We start from the raw sequence: 20,985 nt of genomic DNA, 5'->3' as shown, positions 1-20,985 counted from the left end.
TCACGGAAGATCCACTTCAATATCAAAACGTTTATCCGGAACAATTATTTTGTCTACAAAAGACGAGCTTGTCTGTGCCAGTTTTGAGGAGAACGAATAAATCTTTTAATTTTGAAATTAAGATTGAAAAATTGGAAGATTATTAGAACAAGATTGCATATAAAGTTTAAATCTTTACAAGAGTTTGACCGTGATATACAATCGTGCGGTGAACTCGTCCCCAGGACTTGTTAGGCTTTTTCTTGTCGTCCAAATATAAAAAGCCTAACAAGTCCTGAGGAAGGGGTTGGTAAATGATTTATGTGGTCATTTTACTTCGTTTGACTGCTAGTGGAGGTACTTGTTGAATGAACCTGAAAATTTACATGCCATCAGCATATTTTTTGATGCTAAATTCAAATATATTCATTTTTTTTCTGAAAATGATCAGTTAATCCCAGTAAAGCAGGACAAACAACAACAGGTTTCTGTTTCATTCCGCGAAAGTTTTTGAATCCAGTGAAATGCACATTTATCGTGATTCGAATTCAGTCTGCTGACAATACTTCACGACCGCCGCCGCCACTACGCAAGAAAAAACCAACAAATCCCACGTGATTTGAAAATAAGGTAATTAATGCTGCAACCTCGATTCCAGGATTTTTAACACTTTGATAGGAGGATAAAATGCATCCAGATATATTACATATCAAAAGAAAACCTGGGACCGGGGTTGTAAAGAATGACGTTAGGTATATTAAAAAGGCTAAATAGTTTGTTTTTATTTCTCATTTCCTTTCTACATTTTAACAACCCACTTGCTTAAATAAAAAAACAGACTGGCTACACAATAACAAAAAAATAAAGAGTTTCCACAACAATGAGGTTAAAATTACAATCGGATACAAAAAAACCTAATTTAAACAATAACTGGGATAATTAATTTGAGATAAATTAAAAAATTAAAAAATTAAGGAGATCACAACCTTGTTCCTATACCTCCGCAGTTAAGAACGTACACTAGACGATTTTATCCTTACTATATTCCCACAAGTTCTATGTACACTCTAAGATTCTGAAGATTTCCACAATCAAGCTGTATGTACAACAGACAAACTTCCACAGTTTAGCTGAACATACACTAAATGATTTCTAGGATTTCCAAAGTTAAGCTGAATGTACACTAGATAGTTTTCAAGTCTACCATTATACCAAAAAAAAGAAATTTATGAATGAAGATGGGCGAAAACTATCAAATCCGTTCATTCCTGGCGTTTGTGCACAAAATTTCTCAGTGAAAATCCATTCTTTGTAAAAGCAAATCAAAACACGACGATGGAGTGTTGCTTGAAATAGAGCACATGAATTCTCCGTGAATTAAAAAGTGTTAAAATATTATTTTGTTTTTAAATTAATAAAAAAATTGAAATATAAATAAAAAATCGGATGGATACGTGTATTAATGATACAACTTAATGTTGTTTAAAACGTAATAAGAAAAACTTCCTATATATATATATGTATAACCCTGGTTTTTCCTACTCAAAAACAAAGGTAAAAATCGAAGCGAGATATAACAAAAACTTCACCAGGTAACATGATCATGTGACATGATCACGTAATATGGTCATGTGATATGTATAGAAAATCATTCAAGAAAAATTAATCCACTTTTAGTATCACACATCGGACCAAATCGAATAATAATATGGTCGTTGTGAGTTCTGGTCTGGTCCTTTCTTTATCGCACACTCAACATTGATCTCGATCACTCTGACTAGACCAGACGATTTGATGTTTTTATAATTTGTTGTCATATAAATCAAGCTAAAAACAACAGCTTCATGTTCCTGGTGGCAGATATTAACATAAACGTGTTAAAACTCACTTCACGATGTTTGAAAAATGTGAAGTTGCTAAAAAAAAGAGGGGATAACATTTCACAGAAAACTAATGTCGTTCGAATTGAAGCGTTTAGTAAGATCCGCTTTTAATTCTTCCGGGATCGAGTTTTGGAATGGCGCTCCCTGGGACTGAATAAATCGTGCCCATGCTTGGTCGTCACTTTCGTGTGTAAGGTATCTTTCCCCTACTGCTGCTTCCAAACTGCGCAGCTCGAGGTAGGTGTTGAAATCCTAAAGAAAGATTGTGTTGAAAAAACAAAACAGATTGTGTTAAAAACATCAACCCAAACATCGGTTCACTTCAAAGCTATACTCCTATATTAAACACAAATCATGAGAAGTCAAGTTATGAAGTGTTTTGTGTGCCTTTGAACCACCCCTGCAATAACGAATGAATTAAAGATATATAGATCCTTGTCACATGCATTGGTTGTACTACTTGTTAAATATCCCTTAGTAAAACAGGAATGTTGAAATACAAATCCCTTTACATTTTAATAATTGTAACAAGAACGTAGCTTAAGATTGTAAAAACTGCTACAATTTCCAACGAACACGATTAGATAGCATTATCTTGAGCAGAAAAATTTGTTTTTTAATTTTCCTGATGTAAGAAAAGATTTGAGAACTACAGGTTACAGGATATCCTCTTGTTTTTTATTTCCCTGATGTTTTAACTTAGAAAATTAATCAGCCAATAAAATCCACATCCGCAGATACTCCCTCACTGTATGGGAAGACACGCATACTAATTACTTACTTGCATCCACACGTGGAGGAGAGCTTGTTGACATGAAAGACGATTGTTCTTTCTAACTTGCAATAACTTGTCGATTAAGTCGCGAGCTTAACGAAGGAAAGAAAACAAAAAAATTGAAGAATGCAAAATGAAAAATAAAAGGAATCAAATCAAATTAGTCCAAATTCCAGGAATAAAAAACCCACCCACCTACGCAAACGGCAGGTAAAACTTCAAAAAGAGAAAAAAGGAACATTTTCTCGTCTTTTTACTTACTTTCAGGTGAGATCTCCGCCCAAGGATTTGGCGGATACATAAAAGCAGCATTCTTTATCTGGTCTGCAATTTCTTCTTCCTCATTGAAAGGGAACGTGCCACTCACGCTATGTAACGGGAAAACATAAATATAACTGCGATTTTGATACTGTTTTTCACGCAACACAGTAAATCAAAATTATGCTTATTATTATAAGCGTTGTTTGTTTTTTGTTTTAAAAATTAAACCCGTACCTCACGTAAATAATGACTCCAACAGACCACATATCTAATGTGCGGTTGTATTTTTTGTTATTTAACACTTCTGGCGCCAGATATGCAGGCGTGCCAACAACAGAACGTCGGAAGGACTCACGTCCTATAATTCTTGCGAAACCAAAATCACAGAGTTTTATCTAAGGTAAGTGAAACCATGACATAAAGACAACACAAGCAAATAAAGGCTCGGTCTAGGATTCAATTACAGTTCAACCCCGATTTATCGAATTCCCCCTGGACCAAAATCGAATTTTTTTCTAAAGGGTTAGATTAACTGAGAAACGCTAATACGCTGAAGGTAATATTTATTGGAAAGAAAAATAATTACATTTTTAAGAAGTAAGTTCTTATTTTCCAACGTTATTCTTTAAAAGGGATTCTTAAAACGGTTTTAAAAAATGGGGGATTCGAATAACCCGATTGTCCTTTGGTCAACTTAACCTTTTAAGGGACTACATAATTACCTGCTCCAGTCCGTTTTTCGATGAGACTCCTGATAATAAAACATTCTCTGGCTTCAAATCACAATGCACAATATTAAGATTGTGTAGAAATTGCAGCGCTACTAAAATCTGAAAAAGAAACGTGAAATTAAAAACAAGCCCAAAACTGCAAAACTTCAAGTAAAGAATGGGAGTAGAATGAGGGTAAGTTTGAACTGGCACATTCTTTGTTTTCGTAAACTTTATATTCGCAGAGAGCTCTTTTACTGATATACAGATATCAAGCACTATGAGATAAAAACAAGACCCAAAGGATCCTAGCGACCCCAGGTAACACGTACAAAAATAGTTTAAAAACCAAAATGTCAATCACTTCTCACTTGGGGCACAGTGGATTGGGAGGTAACAGAATGCTTTAAGCCATTAGCACCAACCAACATTTAGAAGTTAGGTTTTGTGACGCATTAACAGCGCACACCGTCACAGGAATGTTACACACGCATATAACAGCTTAAGTTTGTATTAACATGTATGTAAAACATTACATTAAGCATGCCCTACCTGGTGCACCATGAATTTTGTTTGTCTTTCTGACAAGCGTCCTTTTGGACTATTTAAAATCATCTCCAACATGTCGCCTCTCATTTTCTGCATAACCACGAATATCTAAATATAGAAACAGTATTTTTTAAAAACATGAAATTTCTGTCACGACTTTTGCTTTTTATTTTCAAGCTTCTTTGGAACATAATGATGATGCCTAGTTTTACCTGATGTATAAACATTTCTCAAACACGCAAAAAAAAACAAAGTAGAAGAAAGTTACTCCACTTGAAAGGAAGAAACTTCGCGATTCAAAAAGCAAAACAAAAAAAACTGATTTTCCTGAAAGGCGTGATTGCTTCAGGAGTGTTTAGAGATAAAAAAAAACTCGCTATTTTAAATCGATTTAAAAAGTTGGTTAGCGATAAAAACAAGGATGAAAGGAATTTAAAGGAATTTTTTTTAATCTCACAAAAAAAATTAGAGAATAAAATAAAAAATGGGAGAATTAACTTTTGCGAGGTCTAAGTTTCGCGATAAAGACCAAAAAATAGCGAAATTGCGAAAGTTTCTTCCTTTAAAGTATAATCTGATAAGTGATAGCCTCTACGGCAAAAAAAATGGCAAAATAGAAAATTTTTTTAACGCCATTAACAGGTTCCAGTTGTGAATGTTGATACAAAGTTATGTACAAACGATACTTACTCTTTCTGGAGTTTCAAACATTCGTTCTAAATTAACAACTGCGGGATGGTTGATAGTCTGTGATAGAAAAGCAGAGAAATAGATTGGAATCATTAATTGCAAACCGTTGCAGGCCTCTTCGCACTTTTCAAAACAAAATAAAACAATTTTTAATGTATTGGATCAGTCATAGAAACCAGCGTACACCAAGCTTTTCAGAAATTGACAAGACATTCACTGGAAGAGTCATGAAGGGATGTGGATGAAGGACTAAAAATTAAAATAACTTTTTTAATTACTATCTGTTTCGTTCATACCTGTAATATCGTCACTTCATTTTTCAATGCCCTCTCTTCCTTGGTGGGAAAGCGAAATTTATCAATAACCTTTACCGCTACTTCTTTGCCAGTTTTTCTGTGCACACCTACGAAGAAGATTGCATGCAATACAACTGGTAACAAAGATAGCCATTTATAAATAAAAGTTGGACACAAGAAAAAGTTAAGCTAGGTACCTCCATACACAACACCAAATTGACCCGACCCTAATATTTCATCGGGGAAAACTTGATACACTTGGCTGATATCCTAAAAACAAATACGTTTTCCTTTGATTAAAATTCTACTTTAACAAACAACAACACCTCTTTAAATTTAAGATTGAAGTTGATTTTACTAAACACAAGAAGGCTCATACATGATCTGGCCAGCTTACCTTTTCGTTGGCCTCTTCGAATGCTTCTTCTGTATTTTCTTCCACAATTTCTTCTTTCTGTTTTGCACGAATCATCATGGTGTCCTCTTTTGTAACAGACACTGGTTGGTAAGCAGACTTAATTTCGTCAGCCCAGGAGATAGCAATTCTAGTACCCTTGCCACTCTTCGGACTAGCAGGTATGATGGCTCCATTGTCATCGAAATCGTCTCGTTCTCCGCAATATAAGGTTTGGTCGTTTGTTTTTAAAGTGAAAAGGTAAGGGTTGCGACCGTGTCGACTTCCCATGGGTTCAAGATTGGAGTCAATTGAAAGGATGTCTGAGAGTTGAATTTCCTAAACAAAGTACCATAGATTGCATAGCTTTTTTACGCCAACACAATGGTGTGAAGAAATATGAAGGATTGCTACATACTTTATCATATTCTTTATCTGTGTCCACTTTATACAAATATATACTTTTTGTATCCAACCTCCAATAATGAAGTTGTTTCTATAAAAAAAAAACATTAACAATACATTTAGTGAACCACTAAAAACTTTGCGAAAAACAAAAACGAATGAACCTTCTTAGCAACAAATAGGGTCACATAAACTCTTGAGGCATGCACTACGTCAACGCAAGGCTGGTAAAATGAGATGGGGAATAAACTGTTTTAACACAAAGAAGTTCACAAAGAGAAACAGGCCAGGCCTTGTCTTTAAATAAAAAGAGGTTCGCATACACAATCCAGGCATAGACTTTCTTCAACCAAAAGGAGGTATGGAAAAAACACAAGAAATATAATTTATTAATATAAAGAGGTTGGTAAACTTCAAAGGAACATAACACTATCTTTTTCAAGGAGGGTCGCATAAACAATCTAGGCATAAAAGAAGGTTTGGAGAAACAACCAAAAATATTGAATTATTACTTAAAAGAGGTTGTTACTTTAAAGGAAAATAACACTTAGTCTTTTTCAATTCTCACATCAACTGTCTTGCTAAAGTTTCACAGCCATAAGTAACTCACTGTTTTATCCTTATTGGTGTAATGTATCATCCATCCAGCTTTCAAGATTTTCGACCCTCTGTGTCTTTTCTTGCGCACAGACATGGCGATTCTTTGAAGAGGAATTTGGTTGCTTATTGACTCAGATAATTCGTTCTCAAGCTCCATCGTCGGACTTGTAACTTCACCACTGGGCTCTTCTTCCAAGTCTTGGCTCAAACTGTCAAGGTCACTTGTTGTTTCCGTTTCATCTGAGACCGAATCACCTAGTGGGGAAGAAAATAATAATATTACATGTATCCGAAAATTCAATGAGGAAAAAATGTAAACTAACGTAGTTGCTTTGGAATCACGGGCTAACTGTACGTTGTGTCATATTGTTATGAAGCTGACCTAAAAAAACTATAGATTCTACGGACGCTTCACAAAAAAAGTGAAAAAAATTTCTTATCCACTACAAGCATTTGTATCCACTTTGTCATGAGTTATGTTTTCAAGTCACTCCACTTTGTCATGAGTTACGTTTTCAAGTCACTCACTAAAATTAATTTCATCTACTTTTCTATTACTGTATGCTGTGTGTGTGCCTAAAAAGATTGCCCCACAGCTTCATAAAAACACCCGCACAGCAAAAAATTACTTCATGCTCACAGGCAAACAAGAATGCAAAACACATCAATGTGGAAATATGTATACAATATAGGTAAATTCTCGTGATTTTTTCCACAGGATACTTGGATTATACGCAATATTAAAACTGTATCTTATCTCTTTATACCAAGCAGTCAATGTTTAAAAATGCACTCGTTTCTACTCCACTGCTGGCATTCAAAGCAAAGCCCGGCTACATTTAAATAACATTTTTTAAAGTGCAGGCAACTAATTGTTAATAACATAAAGTAATGAAGTACCTCTTTCTGCAACACTCATTTCACCAAGACAGTTTCTCGGAGCTCTCTCTACACATTTTCTGTGTGAATTAAATTTGCAGTCTAAAATTAAAAAAAAGAAAAACACAATGAGAATGGTGTCTATAATTACTTTATATGCCCAAAAATGCAGAAAGAAGGAAGATACATAGTGGCAGAAAATAAACTAAACTGAATTGAAAAAAATGTTGAAATTATTGAAAAATTTTGAATTTGTTTTTTGATCCATACCTTTGCACTGAAATCCTTGTCGAAATATACCACGTAGCTAAACAAAAATATGAATATGATGTGGGAGGAGATATCAATCTTTATCCTTAATTAAAAAATTCTTAGTAACGGGTCAAATGTACCACCCAGCAATCATTCTAAAATAGTCAGCACATGAAATAACAGTTGTAAAACAATCAAGTATACTTTTCGACTTATGGAGAAAAAAATTGCCAGCTATACATGTTTGGTTTTGGGCAACAATTCAATGCATGATTTAAATTGTTCCATCTGTGTTTACACAGTATGGTTTAATTAAGGCATGTTTCAAAATTCAATATTTGTATCTTTTCAATTTTAACGAGAGTGAACTTTTTGATAAATACTGTGCTTAATTTTTTTCAACCCAAACTCTGGTGACATTTTTAATCCTGTGATTAAATCATTGTGTTGTAGCAGGTTGTTTTTTCGTCACGTAGTATATGGAAACATGTCCACACGAATTTACTGTACTTTATCCTCCTCATAAAATCACTTGAAGCAATGTTTTTCACATAGTTTTTTTGCCTGATTAATTTATTATATCGCAACAAGAAAAAACATAAATTATACATCTTTGTCTTTATAATATTGAAACTTGCCAAGAGCTTGCTTGAACTTTGTTGCGTTTTCAGAAAAAACACAAAACTATATGTTTTCTGCTTTTTTAGTTTTTTAGCTTGTTTAAACAGAATTCTTGTTTTAAAATCCTGTGTAAAATGTATATTCACTTTAAGTGCAAAGTTATATAAACAAACCGATGGTGTTTTGATGGGTGGTCTTCTCTCAGTCACTGGTTGCTTCATGAATAAAATGGAGCAAAATATAGTTAAGCCATTAGCTCTTTCATTCTACAAATGTTATGTAGAACATTATACAAGACGGAAAAAAAATGTCCATGACAAATTATTTCATGCTCTAAACAACTTTCACCCAAATTTTAAACTAACTGTTCAAATTAATCATAAACGCTTTCTTGATACGAAAATCAATTGACTATAAAATGGTTCTTCTTAATGTAGTGTCGATATTAAAGAAACAAAATTAATGTTTCAATGGTCGTGCAAAGTACCATTGCAATAAAAAAAACGTTATCAAATGAGAACTGAACAGATCTTTCAGAATTGGAAGTTACATTGACATTAAAGAAGAGAAAACTAAATCAAAGTATATAAGGCACAAATCAAAGATTTCAAGTTATTTAAAGAAGACCAAGTTAAACCTTTATTTTATTTAGAGAGGTTCAAATTAACATTTTGCATGGAAAATGAAAAAGCAGTTGGAAATGTGGTAACAACGTTTCAGAGTTTTTACAACTTTAAAGTTGATGTTGTATATTTTTGAAAAAACACTAAGCTAAGATCGTTATTTTGCAATAAAGAACGCTTTAATCCAACCAATACCATATACAAGGTGTATGTTATTGTGATGCGGCTAATATTATAGAGACAAAGCATAATGCTTCACTCTGTTTGAAAGAACACATCAGTAATAATAAAAGACCAGAACCATCAAGGCATTCGATTTGAACATGGATCATGTATTTGATTGGAAAATTTTAAGCAGAGCTCCTACAGCGTTTTTTATTGCATCTTCTAATCCATCCCTTAACGACTAAAAGGATACTAAAAGTTTAAATTTATTTAGGTATGGTCATCATCATCATCATTCTCGGCTCAACGTCCGTTTTCCATGCTAGCATGGGTTGGACGGGGTATATTAATGACCCTCTTTCAATCTGATCTAGACTGTGTTAGATCTAAACTCAACTTCCTCTATCAAATCTGTCCTTATAACCTCCTGCCAAGTCCTTCTCGGTCTGCCTCTGGGCTTTGCCCCAGGAACTATCAAGTCTCTACACTTTCTTACCCAATTATCCCCCTCCATTCTTTTTAAGTGCCAAAGCCAATTCAATCTTCTTATCTAGACAACATCTTTAATTCTACCGATACTTAGCCTGCTTCTTAGCTCATCTGAATTCTTTCTGTTTCTCAGATTGGCGTTACACATCCACCTAAACATTTTCACATCATTCCTTTCTAAACGGTCAAGATCTTCCTGCTTTACTGCCCATGTCTCACTACCGTACAACATAACACTTCCTACACAGGTCTCATACAACCTACCTTTTAACTCAATTGACAAGACTCTTCTAGTCAACAAAGGAAGTAACTCTCTTAACTTTTTCCAAGCAGAACCTATCCTGCAAGTAACACTTCTTCCAACACCCCCTTCACTGCCCAACATATCACCCAAGTAACAGAAGTTCTCAACTATCTCTAACGAGCCACTGTTGTACATCATTGAAGCTGGAAATACTTCATTCTCTATAATCTCACCTTTGCAAAGCTTGCATACAAAAAATGTCAGCTCTTAACCTTCACCAATACTACTCCACTTCTTATGTACCCAATGCTTGCAAGTCTGACAAAAACTGAGTTACTACCAGCCCCTTTCCTGCAAACTCCATAAGACCACTTTCTAACGAAAAGGTCACACTTGGCTGCAATGCTACTGATCATGACTTTAGACTTTGCTGTGTTCACCCTTAGCCCTTTCTCTTCTAGTCCTTTCTTCCACTTCTCAAACTTTTCAACTAATTTTTCCATCGACTCTGCTATGAGAACCAAATTATCTGCATACAATAACTCCCATGGACAACAAAATGTTCTGAACTCCATCGACAGCGCTTCTAAGACTAGAACCAACAACAAAGGACTAAGTACAGAACCCTGATGTATGTTGATATTGCGATTTGTGTTAATTCTGTTGTTATCTTTCAGTAACCAATACAATAGTATTAGAGACTGGTGAAGCCTTCAAGTTACCTCATCAAGGTAAGAATCAATTAACAATGTACACCAACATTTACACTAAATTCATCACTAAGTGAATCGTTAATCCTGACACGACTTCTAGCATTGCTGTACGTAGACTGTGTACCATTATAACTAGCCACTCATCCACACCTAATTTTCTCATAGCCCACCAAATAACTTTACGTAGCACTCTATCAAAAGCTTTCTCTAAATCTACAAAGGCAAAATAGAGATTCTTTCTCTTTCCTAAATACTTTTCCTGAAGCTGTTTGAGTAAAAATATTGCATCTGTTGTGCACATGAAACTCTTTATCTCATTATTGGTTTTTATTTATTCTATCTCTGAAGGAAAGTTTTATCCTTGCATGCATTTTTTATTTCGATAATTATGGTATATTAATGATGTATAAAAAGTAGATTATTTTTAATTATTGTGTATACCTGATGGTACTATGTAACGTAAAGCCTTGTGAAAAAATATTTTTATCATTGTTGACTGTTAAAAAATAGAGAGAAAAATTTAAGAAAAAAACTTTTTTTCAGATCATTTTATTTCTTTATATTCAAAATCATATTGTACTGCAGATTATTTTTAACTTCAACTTATTTTTAAATATGTTCTCCAATTATTTAAGAAGAGTATGGTGGATATCAAAAACAGACATCTTTGAAGAGTTAAATATACTCAAAAATTTAAAAGCATATAGCAAACTTAACTTCAGACACATTTTTTAATTAAGGTCACAAGAAAAATACTATGGCGTAAATGATTGCTTTTCAAGCTGCAACATAGGCACCTGCATCACTTAATACATAAACACCCTTTACACTCTAATAATCTCAATGCCCTCGAAAAAGTTTACCTCATGAAAATTTTGACTTATCTAAGAAAATTTTTGTATCATTTGTAGACATATATACCCACTACGTTTCTGCGCACATTAAGTGTATTTTCTTGTACTGTGTTTTTTAGAACTTCATTCACCTTAAGAAGTGTACTTTCATTTCGTGAAAGCATAAGAAGTGTACTTTCATTTCGTGAAAGCATAGGTGGGTTGTGAACAACATCTGCCTCTATTTACCAACCACACAGGAAAATTTGGCTCTTTTTGGAACAAAAATGGCGAGATAAACTTGTCTCATCAGAAGAGAAATAAACTATGCTAGGTGCAAAATTGATGAATTTTCTTTTTTCATAAAATTGCATACGTGGAAATCGACCAGAAAGAGTAAGCTGAGGCACTTTTGTTTTTTTATTAAAAGGACTATTAGGAACTACTACTACTACTACTGTTGAGACAAAGGATATGATCAATCTACCAAATATAAACATGTTTCAATCTTTTAACTTCAATTTTTTCAAAAACTATTTTCATGCATTTGTTTATTGACTGTCACCAAGTGACATTTACACTTTGCAAACTTTTTGATTGGAACCCTTTGATTTAGGTTAAGAGAAGCATCTAGCACCTATAATTCATGAAACTGTATACCAAAGAGAAATTGAACAGATTTATATAGGCATGAAATTTTAGTTGTGCTTCCTTTCCTCTTTCTTTTCTCCAGAGTTGATCTTAGATCTCAGATTCTGCTAGGAGTTATTTGTGGTACTGCTTTTTATACAAAAACTATAATATATTTTTTATGATTTTGACCATAAGAACTACTCACCAGTTTCCTACACACATGACAAACTGTTGGGCGTTTGTAGGAGTGCACAACGAAGGTATGAGGAATTTCCAATCGATTCACCAGACGATCAAGTTCTGCTGGTCTTCCAGCATTTCCACTCCAGGTCGCCCGTCTTTCTTTCGATACTGAATTGTGAAAACTGTAATTACTGCTAATCAGTGATTCCCCTGATGATACACTTAGCTGCTCTGAGACTCTTCTAGGTAACAATGATGCTGTTGATCCATTCACAGAGCAACGATCCCCAGAACAGTTGTTTGGTATCTTGAATGCACATCTCTTATGATAATTACCACCACAGCCTGAAAAGAAAACATTTGACGCATAAAGTATCCTTTTGTTTATTATCTTTTGCTAAAAAACACCTTTTAAAAATCAGAAAACAGATAAACCACATTAGTCATTCAATGTGTGTAGAAACTAAAAACTTACCATCACATTTAAGTCCTTGTCTCACTAACCCAAACAACATGACTGCACAGTAATCACAGAAAGTAGGAGACTTGTATGAGTGGACATACAACATGTGTGGTCTTATATCAGACAAATCGATTGCAGTGTAGGTTGCTAAAGAGTAATAACAGTAAGTGTAAGCAGAGCTCTCTCTTGAATAAACAACATAAAATGACTTATAGAATTAAAGATTTGGTGTCTATTTCTTTTACAGATCAAAACATAATTAGCCTTAACTTTAAAGCTTTATGGAAATCCAACGTAAATGATACAAGGGTGGCTTTAAAACAATCTTGAAGACAAAACTTGCTTATTGAAAACTCTGTGACACTACTGAATAGTTTTTTAAGAAAATAACCGTTACAAGCCCTAATTTAGATTTGTTTACATTTAACTTTAATCATTGACCGTGATCATTGATTAAACATCCTAATTAATCTGAAATGAAAGCCCTCTAATCAATCTTTAAAACATGTAAATAAAAAAAAAGATTTACCACAGAGGTTGTTTAAAAGACATCTACATTGATGAAAGAAACAGATCCTTTAGTCTTAATTGCTATTAGAAATTTTTTTCAAAAAGGAAAATGTTAACAGTTGTTGTAAATTGTGAAATACTCTTTTTTTACAACTTACCTTTCAAAACAACTTCTATGGTATCCTCCTTGCTTAGTGAATCAACTGAAGATATTAGTTCAAGTTGTGATGGAGAAACATAATTATGTTTGAATAACAAAATGGACTCCACCATACCTGGTCGAGTTTGTTGTGGATACTAAAAAGATAATTTTAGAACTGGTAAAGCAGAATGGTATCACTAATCTAAAATAAAATATGCTAACGGCACCTGTAGAAACAGGCAGATACAACAGGCAAAAGATACAATAGGTCTGGGCCAGGAAAGGGGTGTATATCTCTAGCAAACAAGACACTTTTTGGATGTCACATCAAATTATTGATGTTCTCTAAGTATTTTTTAAGTTTGTTGCTGTTATTTTAGTGCACTCAATTTCTAGGCTCACCTCTCGATGGCTGAAAAAAAAGCCTTGCATATGTGGATAATTAATCCTGTTCAAAAGATTATTGGAATAAATACTAAATTTCACATATTATACCCACAAGCAATGTTTTACGGCCCCTTTATATTATATCCACCTATTTTTAACTTGTCAATGTTATTTAGTTAATCCAAAACCTCACACTGTGATAGTTCTTGTTAATATCAGTATGACCTATTTTCTCAATTTCCTGAACCTTTATGGGCCATAACGTTAATTGTTCCATAATGTGGGCAACTAGCATATTTTTTACCTAAGCTACGCATTGGCCTAAGTAGAACTTGACTGCGGAGCATTCTCCGTTGAGAATGAAATACGGATGTGCTATGATAAATATTCACCTATGCGGAGCATTTGTAAGGCAATGCTGTTTGCCAACCCTACAGTATCCTTTTACTTTAATGAAAAGGATACTGTAGGGTGTCTATTACTTTAAAATTCTTATCAGTGTTTCAAATTTTATCCAACAGCTTAACAAAATTTGTGTATCAGCAGGTCATTTCTCATGTCATCAAAATATTATATATAAAATTTCTTTAACTTTCCTTCTGAGCATACAGATTCTTCAAGATTTGAGCTAACTATGAACCCAGCTGGTCAGGTTTAAAGAAAAAGTTCTATCATCGGTTATATCATGTTTGATACATTTGTGCAGTAGCTGCAATGGTACTACAAAAAAAACACCAACTAAAGATAAGAGCCAGAACAACTTTAGTAATTATGCCCAATTATGCTAAAAATAAAACCAAAATATACAAGAAATAAGGCTTACACGTTTTACGAAAAAAATTTGTAATATAATTTAGAGATATAAAAACAAAAAATTAAAAAATTAGTTGAACAAACTGAGTGACAAAAACTTTTATTTGTCAGCCAAGAAAATTTGGGTACTTGGGTTATTTCGATGTCACTAATGTTTGCTTTTACATACAGTCAAATTTTTATGTGCACATGAACAAAACCATCGTCCCAGTGATTTTAAACATCAGAATGCTACCAGTACCCCAAAAAATATTGTATTTACCCCAAACGTTCTATGCCACTAACTTAATATATTCATCACATTTATTGCATTATATAAAATACATATCAAAAGTTCGTAAATTATTCAGTTACAGTATCTTGTTTACACCCAACTGTGAAATGCAATATTACTTTCTTGTTCGACATTCCACAGGTGTATTAAAAAACCTCATAACATTAGCTTATAATTAACAATATATTGATTCTTTCCCTAATTCTGCTTTAGAAAGATAAAATGACAAACTGTGTCTGTAATCTTGCTAAGGGTAAATTTTCTCTGACATTTTAGTCAACAGAATTTTAAGATGGGCTCGTTTTTTGTTGGATTTTACTACAGCTCATGGTCAGCATCAGTCTAGTGTTGTCGTGGGTGAACAGAACTACTTTGTTTAAAGGGTTAAAAATTCAGTTTGTTTCTCCAATAAAAATTACAATGGTTCCTTGTCAACTTTTTAGTTATCTAAAGTTTTATGAAGTTAATTTAATAAGTTTAAAAAATTGTTTTTGTGTTTCATAAAGCAGTGTTTAACAATAACTTTCATAAAAGACTGTTTATAAACAAACTTTTTTGTTGCTACTGTTTTTAAATATTATGTAATAATGATGTGGACACATTTTATACACAAATTAAACTAACTTAATAAACCAGGCAGAAATCCACTGCAAAATTTTCTGCTAAGTGGTTTATTCCATATTAAAAAAACACTAAAACAAAAAGATTGATTTACATACAATAAGTGACCGGGATATATATTCAGTTAGAATATTATTTTTAAATGTTCGAAAACAGTGCTCAATGTAAAGGAGTTACAAAATAAGTGATAGATATCACAACTATTATACTATATATCTGACGTGTCATGTTGTTTAACTTCACCTATCTGCTCTAGTTTGAGCTCTTTTCCAAAATGTCTTGATATGCATATATCTAAATTTACTCAGTACAGGAATACATGACAAGGTGACACTGCAGATTTTATATTCAGGTAGCTCAAAACATGTCACATCTTGTCAAAACCTAAATGAACTTTATAACAGCAATGTGACATGTTACTAAATGATGGTGGAAAAGGTAATAAATACTTGATATATATATATATATCAAGATCAAAAAAATATTGTTTTATCACATAATATTAAAAACATAGACAAAATATTGCTTATAACAGATCTAAACTTCCAAAAAGAAATCTTTATACTTTTCACTAGTAAAAGAAAGCTGCAGCTTTATAGGCCAGTGTACATATACTAACAAAAATGATTGTATTAGATAGTGATTTTACAGCCACTGTTAAGTTCTGGTCTGTTTTGATTAATAAAGTATAAATCTTTCTATCCATAAACACTATTGGGCTTTACGTTAAATAGAGGCTAGCTACATGGATGCACCGATTCTCCATGGAAGCTTTTAATGCTTTTAACTTATTAAACAATTTTATACTCTGTTTGTGTTCAATGCTTTTTCTATTTTGTGTTGTTGTTTAGACTTGAAAAGTAATCTTTCTAAAAGATATATCTTTTTTTACAATTTTTACAGAGCTAATAATAATGTAGGCTGCCAACTTTTTTCTGATTTGTTATGTGAATTTTCTGACCTTTGGCTGACTTCCCTGATCTTGCAGACACTATGATAAATGGCTTGTACAAAGCAGTGAATACATACCACAAACAAGAATATATTGCGTTCTGTATACCTTGACAGTACAAGTTGGATGTTATTATCTGAAATTATGGTGTCAACAGAGACATAGATTTCACTTTTAATAAAAAAGTCACATGTCACATGTTTGTTTGAACAATGCAGCATACTTAAAGATCAAAATGATACTATTTAAAAATACTGTCTTCTTTCTGCATGTTACATGAAGCATTTTTGAGTTTTGTTTGCATCATGGTTAATAAATAAATTCTGAAAATTCTTAAAATAAAAAATTGACTTTAATTTTAATTGTTTATGTTTCCAATTTCTTTTTTCGAAACAAAAAACAAAAAGTATCGTCAAAAAAATGCCATCCATGCAGAATAATGAAACTGTTTTAATGATGTGAAAATTTCTTTGTGTAAAACATGTGAAACATTTGAAAAATTTGAGGGAAATCAATACAGCTTGATTTTAGCAAATGCAACATGGGTGATTTGCGAATTCTGCTAATCAATGTTGTATGTAATTGTTGCTTGAAGTGAAGTCAAAATAGTTAAAATTTAGCCATATTTTCTAACAATATATATAAAATATGGCTATATGCGACTATCCCAACTATATTATTAGAACTTTTCTACTTAATCAATTTAGCTATATATACTGTTATTTTTCATGTAAGCAAAAATATATAAACAACGGTAAATTCTTTTTTTGCATTCAAAGGCTTGATTACAATGTTACGATGTCAGACAACCTTTGAGCATAAGACGTGCAGTAATACGTAATAAGACATATGTTTTCATTAAGTTAGACACATAAAAAATTATGGAAAAATGTAATAATAGTAACTACCTTGCTTTCAATAAAGGCACCAGCTAATTCTCGAAGAGATTCCATATCTTTTCCTTCAAAAATAACTGTGTCTCTTTCCATTCCAAATTGAAACACCAGTTCCCTCCCTTCTCCAATTGAAGAGATAGACATTGCATCTGAACTTTCAGTGCTACCAACTCTAACTGAACTCATTGAGTTGTTATCTATGCATTTAAGATTATCGCCAATATAATTGTAAGACAACAACATTTTTATCCGAACATAGAAAACAACAAACACCAAACAACAAAACAACATACACCAAAAATTAAGACACAAAAGTTTTGATTTCTGAGTCTCAAAAATACACTACTGATCATTTTCTTTGTATGATTCATTATTATGTGAAAATTTTATTAAAAACATTTACTCTAATTCACACCGTTACATCACACAATATCACTTAAATAAACAACTCCCCACCAGTTTTAAAAATATATCACAAATAAATAGTAGCCATAGCTAACTAAAATTAATAATTCGCAAACAAATGAGAGGAGTGGAACTGAAGAGAAATAAGACATAAAGATTTTCACAAAAGAAAGGAAGTTAAAATTTCATAGAGATCAATACATAATATGCAAGAAATAATTATCCTGTGATCTTCAGGACGTCGTATCATTCTGAACAGTCAAAATGTTCCACTTGCCTTACTTAAATAGGGCCGCTATAATTTTTTACCGTACTTAAAACTGACTAGCAGAGTCGACCCTAATAGGTAGCCAAAAACATTAAAAATACGGGGGCACGTATGTTCAAATTTAATTGTTTTTAAAATCATCTTAAAACAACTTTTATGTTAATAAACGAGTATACAGCATATATATTCCAATCTTTTAACACTTTCATCATTAAAATATTGTTTATGAAGGTTTTTATTGGCATGATAATTTCTATTTTTTATTTACACCCCCGTTTGTATACCCTAAACAATGAAGAGAGAAAAAATTCGATGCCAAAAAAAACTGAGTGATTTTTAGGAAAAATGTTGCCGCGCTTTAGTTCAAGGTATCTCAAAGCTGGGTAACGTTGGAAGTCCCCAACCATTTTATGCATCACACAGTAAAACTCAACCTAGTCCAAGGGCGGTTTGTCTCTCACAGGCGCTGCACTTGGTCAGACAGATGTACAGAAAAAGACAGCGGCCGTCTGCGATCGAGTTTGAAGAAAAATTGTCAGCCAAAATGTCTCACTATTCCTTAACTTACTATTCCTCAAACCTTGTTAAAAAAGCAATTTGTTCGGCAAAAATAACATTACGCATAATTTCATTCAGCATTAAAAATTCCGAACCCGAATCTTCTGCACAAATTGTGCATTTTTGTTTTACCGCTTATGTTATGTAATTGCTCTTTCGTGCTTCCGTTTGCATCACTCTAAAAATTAAATTGCACTGTGAGAGATCTTTCTTGGTTGTAATTTTTGCACTCTAACACCCTCGCGGCAATTCAATTTCTTCGCTGTTTAATTGCTCCTTATGGGACGGCAATAATTATTTTGAGTAAAACATGTATGACAATTCTCCAAATGGGCAATCATTTCGTTCGACAAAACATGTTGACAACTGTTCAATTTTGTTATGTTATGTATAAAACCGAATTAAAAACCAGAGCGTGAGAAGATTCTAAAAATAGCTTTGTAAACAACAATTTTAAATAAATTGTTCTAATATTTTGCAGCTACACTAGCGAGTTGAAGGTTAATTCTTTTTTGTATGACTGACTACGATTTATTGAAGGTGCTGATAAAAACACGAAATAAAGGCCACAAATCCATAAATAAAATCAATTCAGGGATACACTCTAAAAATCTTAAATTGCTACTGCCATTTAGAACCGGTAGTTCCTATTCGCCTGACTGAACTCACTTCAATTAGATCCACTACAGCACTCCTTGCCTGAAATATCTAGTGCTCATTTCCTTGTGTATAGAAAGCAGTATCCTATTTAACTAGGCCTTATTCTAAAATATTAAAATGAGCTTCTCTTAAATGCTTAGACGCAAAGGGTGTCCCTTCTACAAATCCTCCTAAAAATACGGAATAGTTTCTCAGAGCAAAACCCGAATTAAAATCAACCAATAAGCATAAAGACAACGTGGCCACATCTGACCCTCTTAAATATTAGAGGAATGAATGATGTTTGTTCGGGTGAGTGAGATCATGCTCGCAAGCCACATTAAAAGAGAAAAGATTTCTCGATAATGAAAGCAAAGGTCAGTATTATAACTGCAGAAAATTCGTTTGTGGCCCAGCGTAATTTTTCCACCTTAACTATTCCGATTCCCCGGCGGTAAGAAAAATTATGCTGGTTCAAGCTAATCAAAACAGCTCCTTACATCATCTGTCAACATCATCGGTCATCACCAAAACTTGACAAGCATATAATGACATCCTCCTAATGATAATTTCTCAAGTTATTAAACCAAAAAACAAGAACCGCCAATCAAAATGATGACATCAGGAGATAAATAAAAGTCTTAACAAGCTAAGTAGTTTTTTAAAAATTTTTTACATGTTTGTTGGTCAATTTTTTATTAAAGAAGTTTCATTTGCGTCATAAAAAAAACAGAACAATAGATCTTCAAATTTTATTATCAGGAATGTTCTAACCAAGAAGGCTATTTAATAATGATCAGGACACCCTCGTTCCCAGGTTTTTTTGTCTTTTTAATATGAGCTCATATCAAGAAGGCAAAAAACCCTGGTGACGAGGGTGATGACCAGGAAAAAAAATAATATTTGATAGTCTGCATGTATATTCGTGTTCTTTTAACCCTAGGAACTCTTTCCAGTCAGGCCTCTCCTACTTATTTTGTTTATTGCATAGACTTTTACTTATTAATTACAAATAGAATCAAATACAGTATACTTGACGTAGCTGTAGCATTGTTTAAATTTACAATAAAGTAAAAGCCCATTCTTGTCCCCAAACTCTTTGACATAAACCTTGAAAGTAGAGGTTTTATTTCAAAGAACTCTGGGGTCGATGATGTCGTAATGTTAAAATGCGTGGATGGCGCCACACAAAGTGAGTTTTATCTTGCTTAGACTTTAAAACCCATCTGCCATCGCTTGATACTCCAAAAAGCTTTAACCACGCTTGTTTTTGAACAACAACAACAACGTCAACAACAACAACAACAACAACATCTACAAGAAATAACAACAGCAACAGCTAACCAGAACAAATACACAACAAGAGCCGTAATAGACAACATTTTTTTTGCCTGGGTAGGAAGCGTGTAGTATACGGAATTTTATTTCTTATTTTTTTACAAAAACGTATAAATATGAAGCGCACTGGAATACCGGACTCACGTGTATAATTATGTAAAGTAAGAGGGATATTTTACCCTTCTAGATTGGGTAAATACGCATCCTCTACACACATTTATCCCATATTAAGCATGATTTAGAGGACTACATAGCTATATAGCTAGTATAATTTGGGATTAATTAATATTTCACCCGTTGCCATTTCTGTGAACTGAGCAGTTATTTTTAATTGGGGAGTTTATAAAACTTTTCTTTCTTTTTTAAAATGTCTTTTGACTCATCTTGCTACATTGTTCTTATTGTAGTTTTACTTTGCTGTACAGACTCAACTTCGTTTCCAATCCCGCAACAAAAAAAGCTGTTTTTGTTTATCTATTTTACTTTTCTTGTGGGAAAAATTTAGTATTAAAGCAGACGATACTCGTTTGCAGAGTCTTTGG

The 20,985-nt window shown here is 33.1% G+C and overlaps 1 protein-coding gene across 1 annotated transcript; it reads right to left on the bottom strand.

The window, feature by feature from the left end:
- Positions 1–734: 734 nt before the first annotated feature.
- On the bottom strand, positions 735–17,574 carry LOC130657671 (serine/threonine-protein kinase D1-like). Its single transcript, XM_057460679.1, has 18 exons — positions 17,248–17,574; positions 13,309–13,447; positions 12,653–12,787; positions 12,200–12,522; positions 7,692–7,728; positions 7,443–7,523; positions 6,553–6,797; positions 5,956–6,033; positions 5,541–5,876; positions 5,341–5,413; positions 5,144–5,250; positions 4,848–4,904; positions 4,161–4,265; positions 3,621–3,728; positions 3,133–3,293; positions 2,899–3,005; positions 2,644–2,729; positions 735–2,114 (listed from the first exon to the last, which is right to left on the bottom strand). The coding sequence occupies exons 1-18, from the start codon at positions 17,524–17,526 to the stop codon at positions 1,920–1,922; spliced, it is 2,652 nt and encodes an 883-aa protein (XP_057316662.1). The 5' UTR covers positions 17,527–17,574; the 3' UTR covers positions 735–1,919.
- Positions 17,575–20,985: the final 3,411 nt, after the last annotated feature.

The sequence above is a fragment of the Hydractinia symbiolongicarpus genome, chromosome 9, assembly GCF_029227915.1.
Source record: "Hydractinia symbiolongicarpus strain clone_291-10 chromosome 9, HSymV2.1, whole genome shotgun sequence".
Taxonomy (NCBI): domain Eukaryota; kingdom Metazoa; phylum Cnidaria; class Hydrozoa; order Anthoathecata; family Hydractiniidae; genus Hydractinia; species Hydractinia symbiolongicarpus.
This window is presented reverse-complemented; position numbering and strand designations above follow the sequence as displayed.

Coding starts and splice junctions, on each gene's coding strand:
- LOC130657671 (XM_057460679.1), bottom strand. CDS start 17,526: ATGTTGTTTTGTTGTTTGGTGTTTGTTGTTTTCTATGTTCGGATAAAA. Junction 12,788..13,308: donor CATAGAAGTTGTTTTGAAAG/GTAAGTTGTAAA, acceptor ATTACTCTTTAG/CAACCTACACTGCAATCGAT. Junction 2,115..2,643: donor TCCTCCACGTGTGGATGCAA/GTAAGTAATTAG, acceptor ATCTTTCTTTAG/GATTTCAACACCTACCTCGA.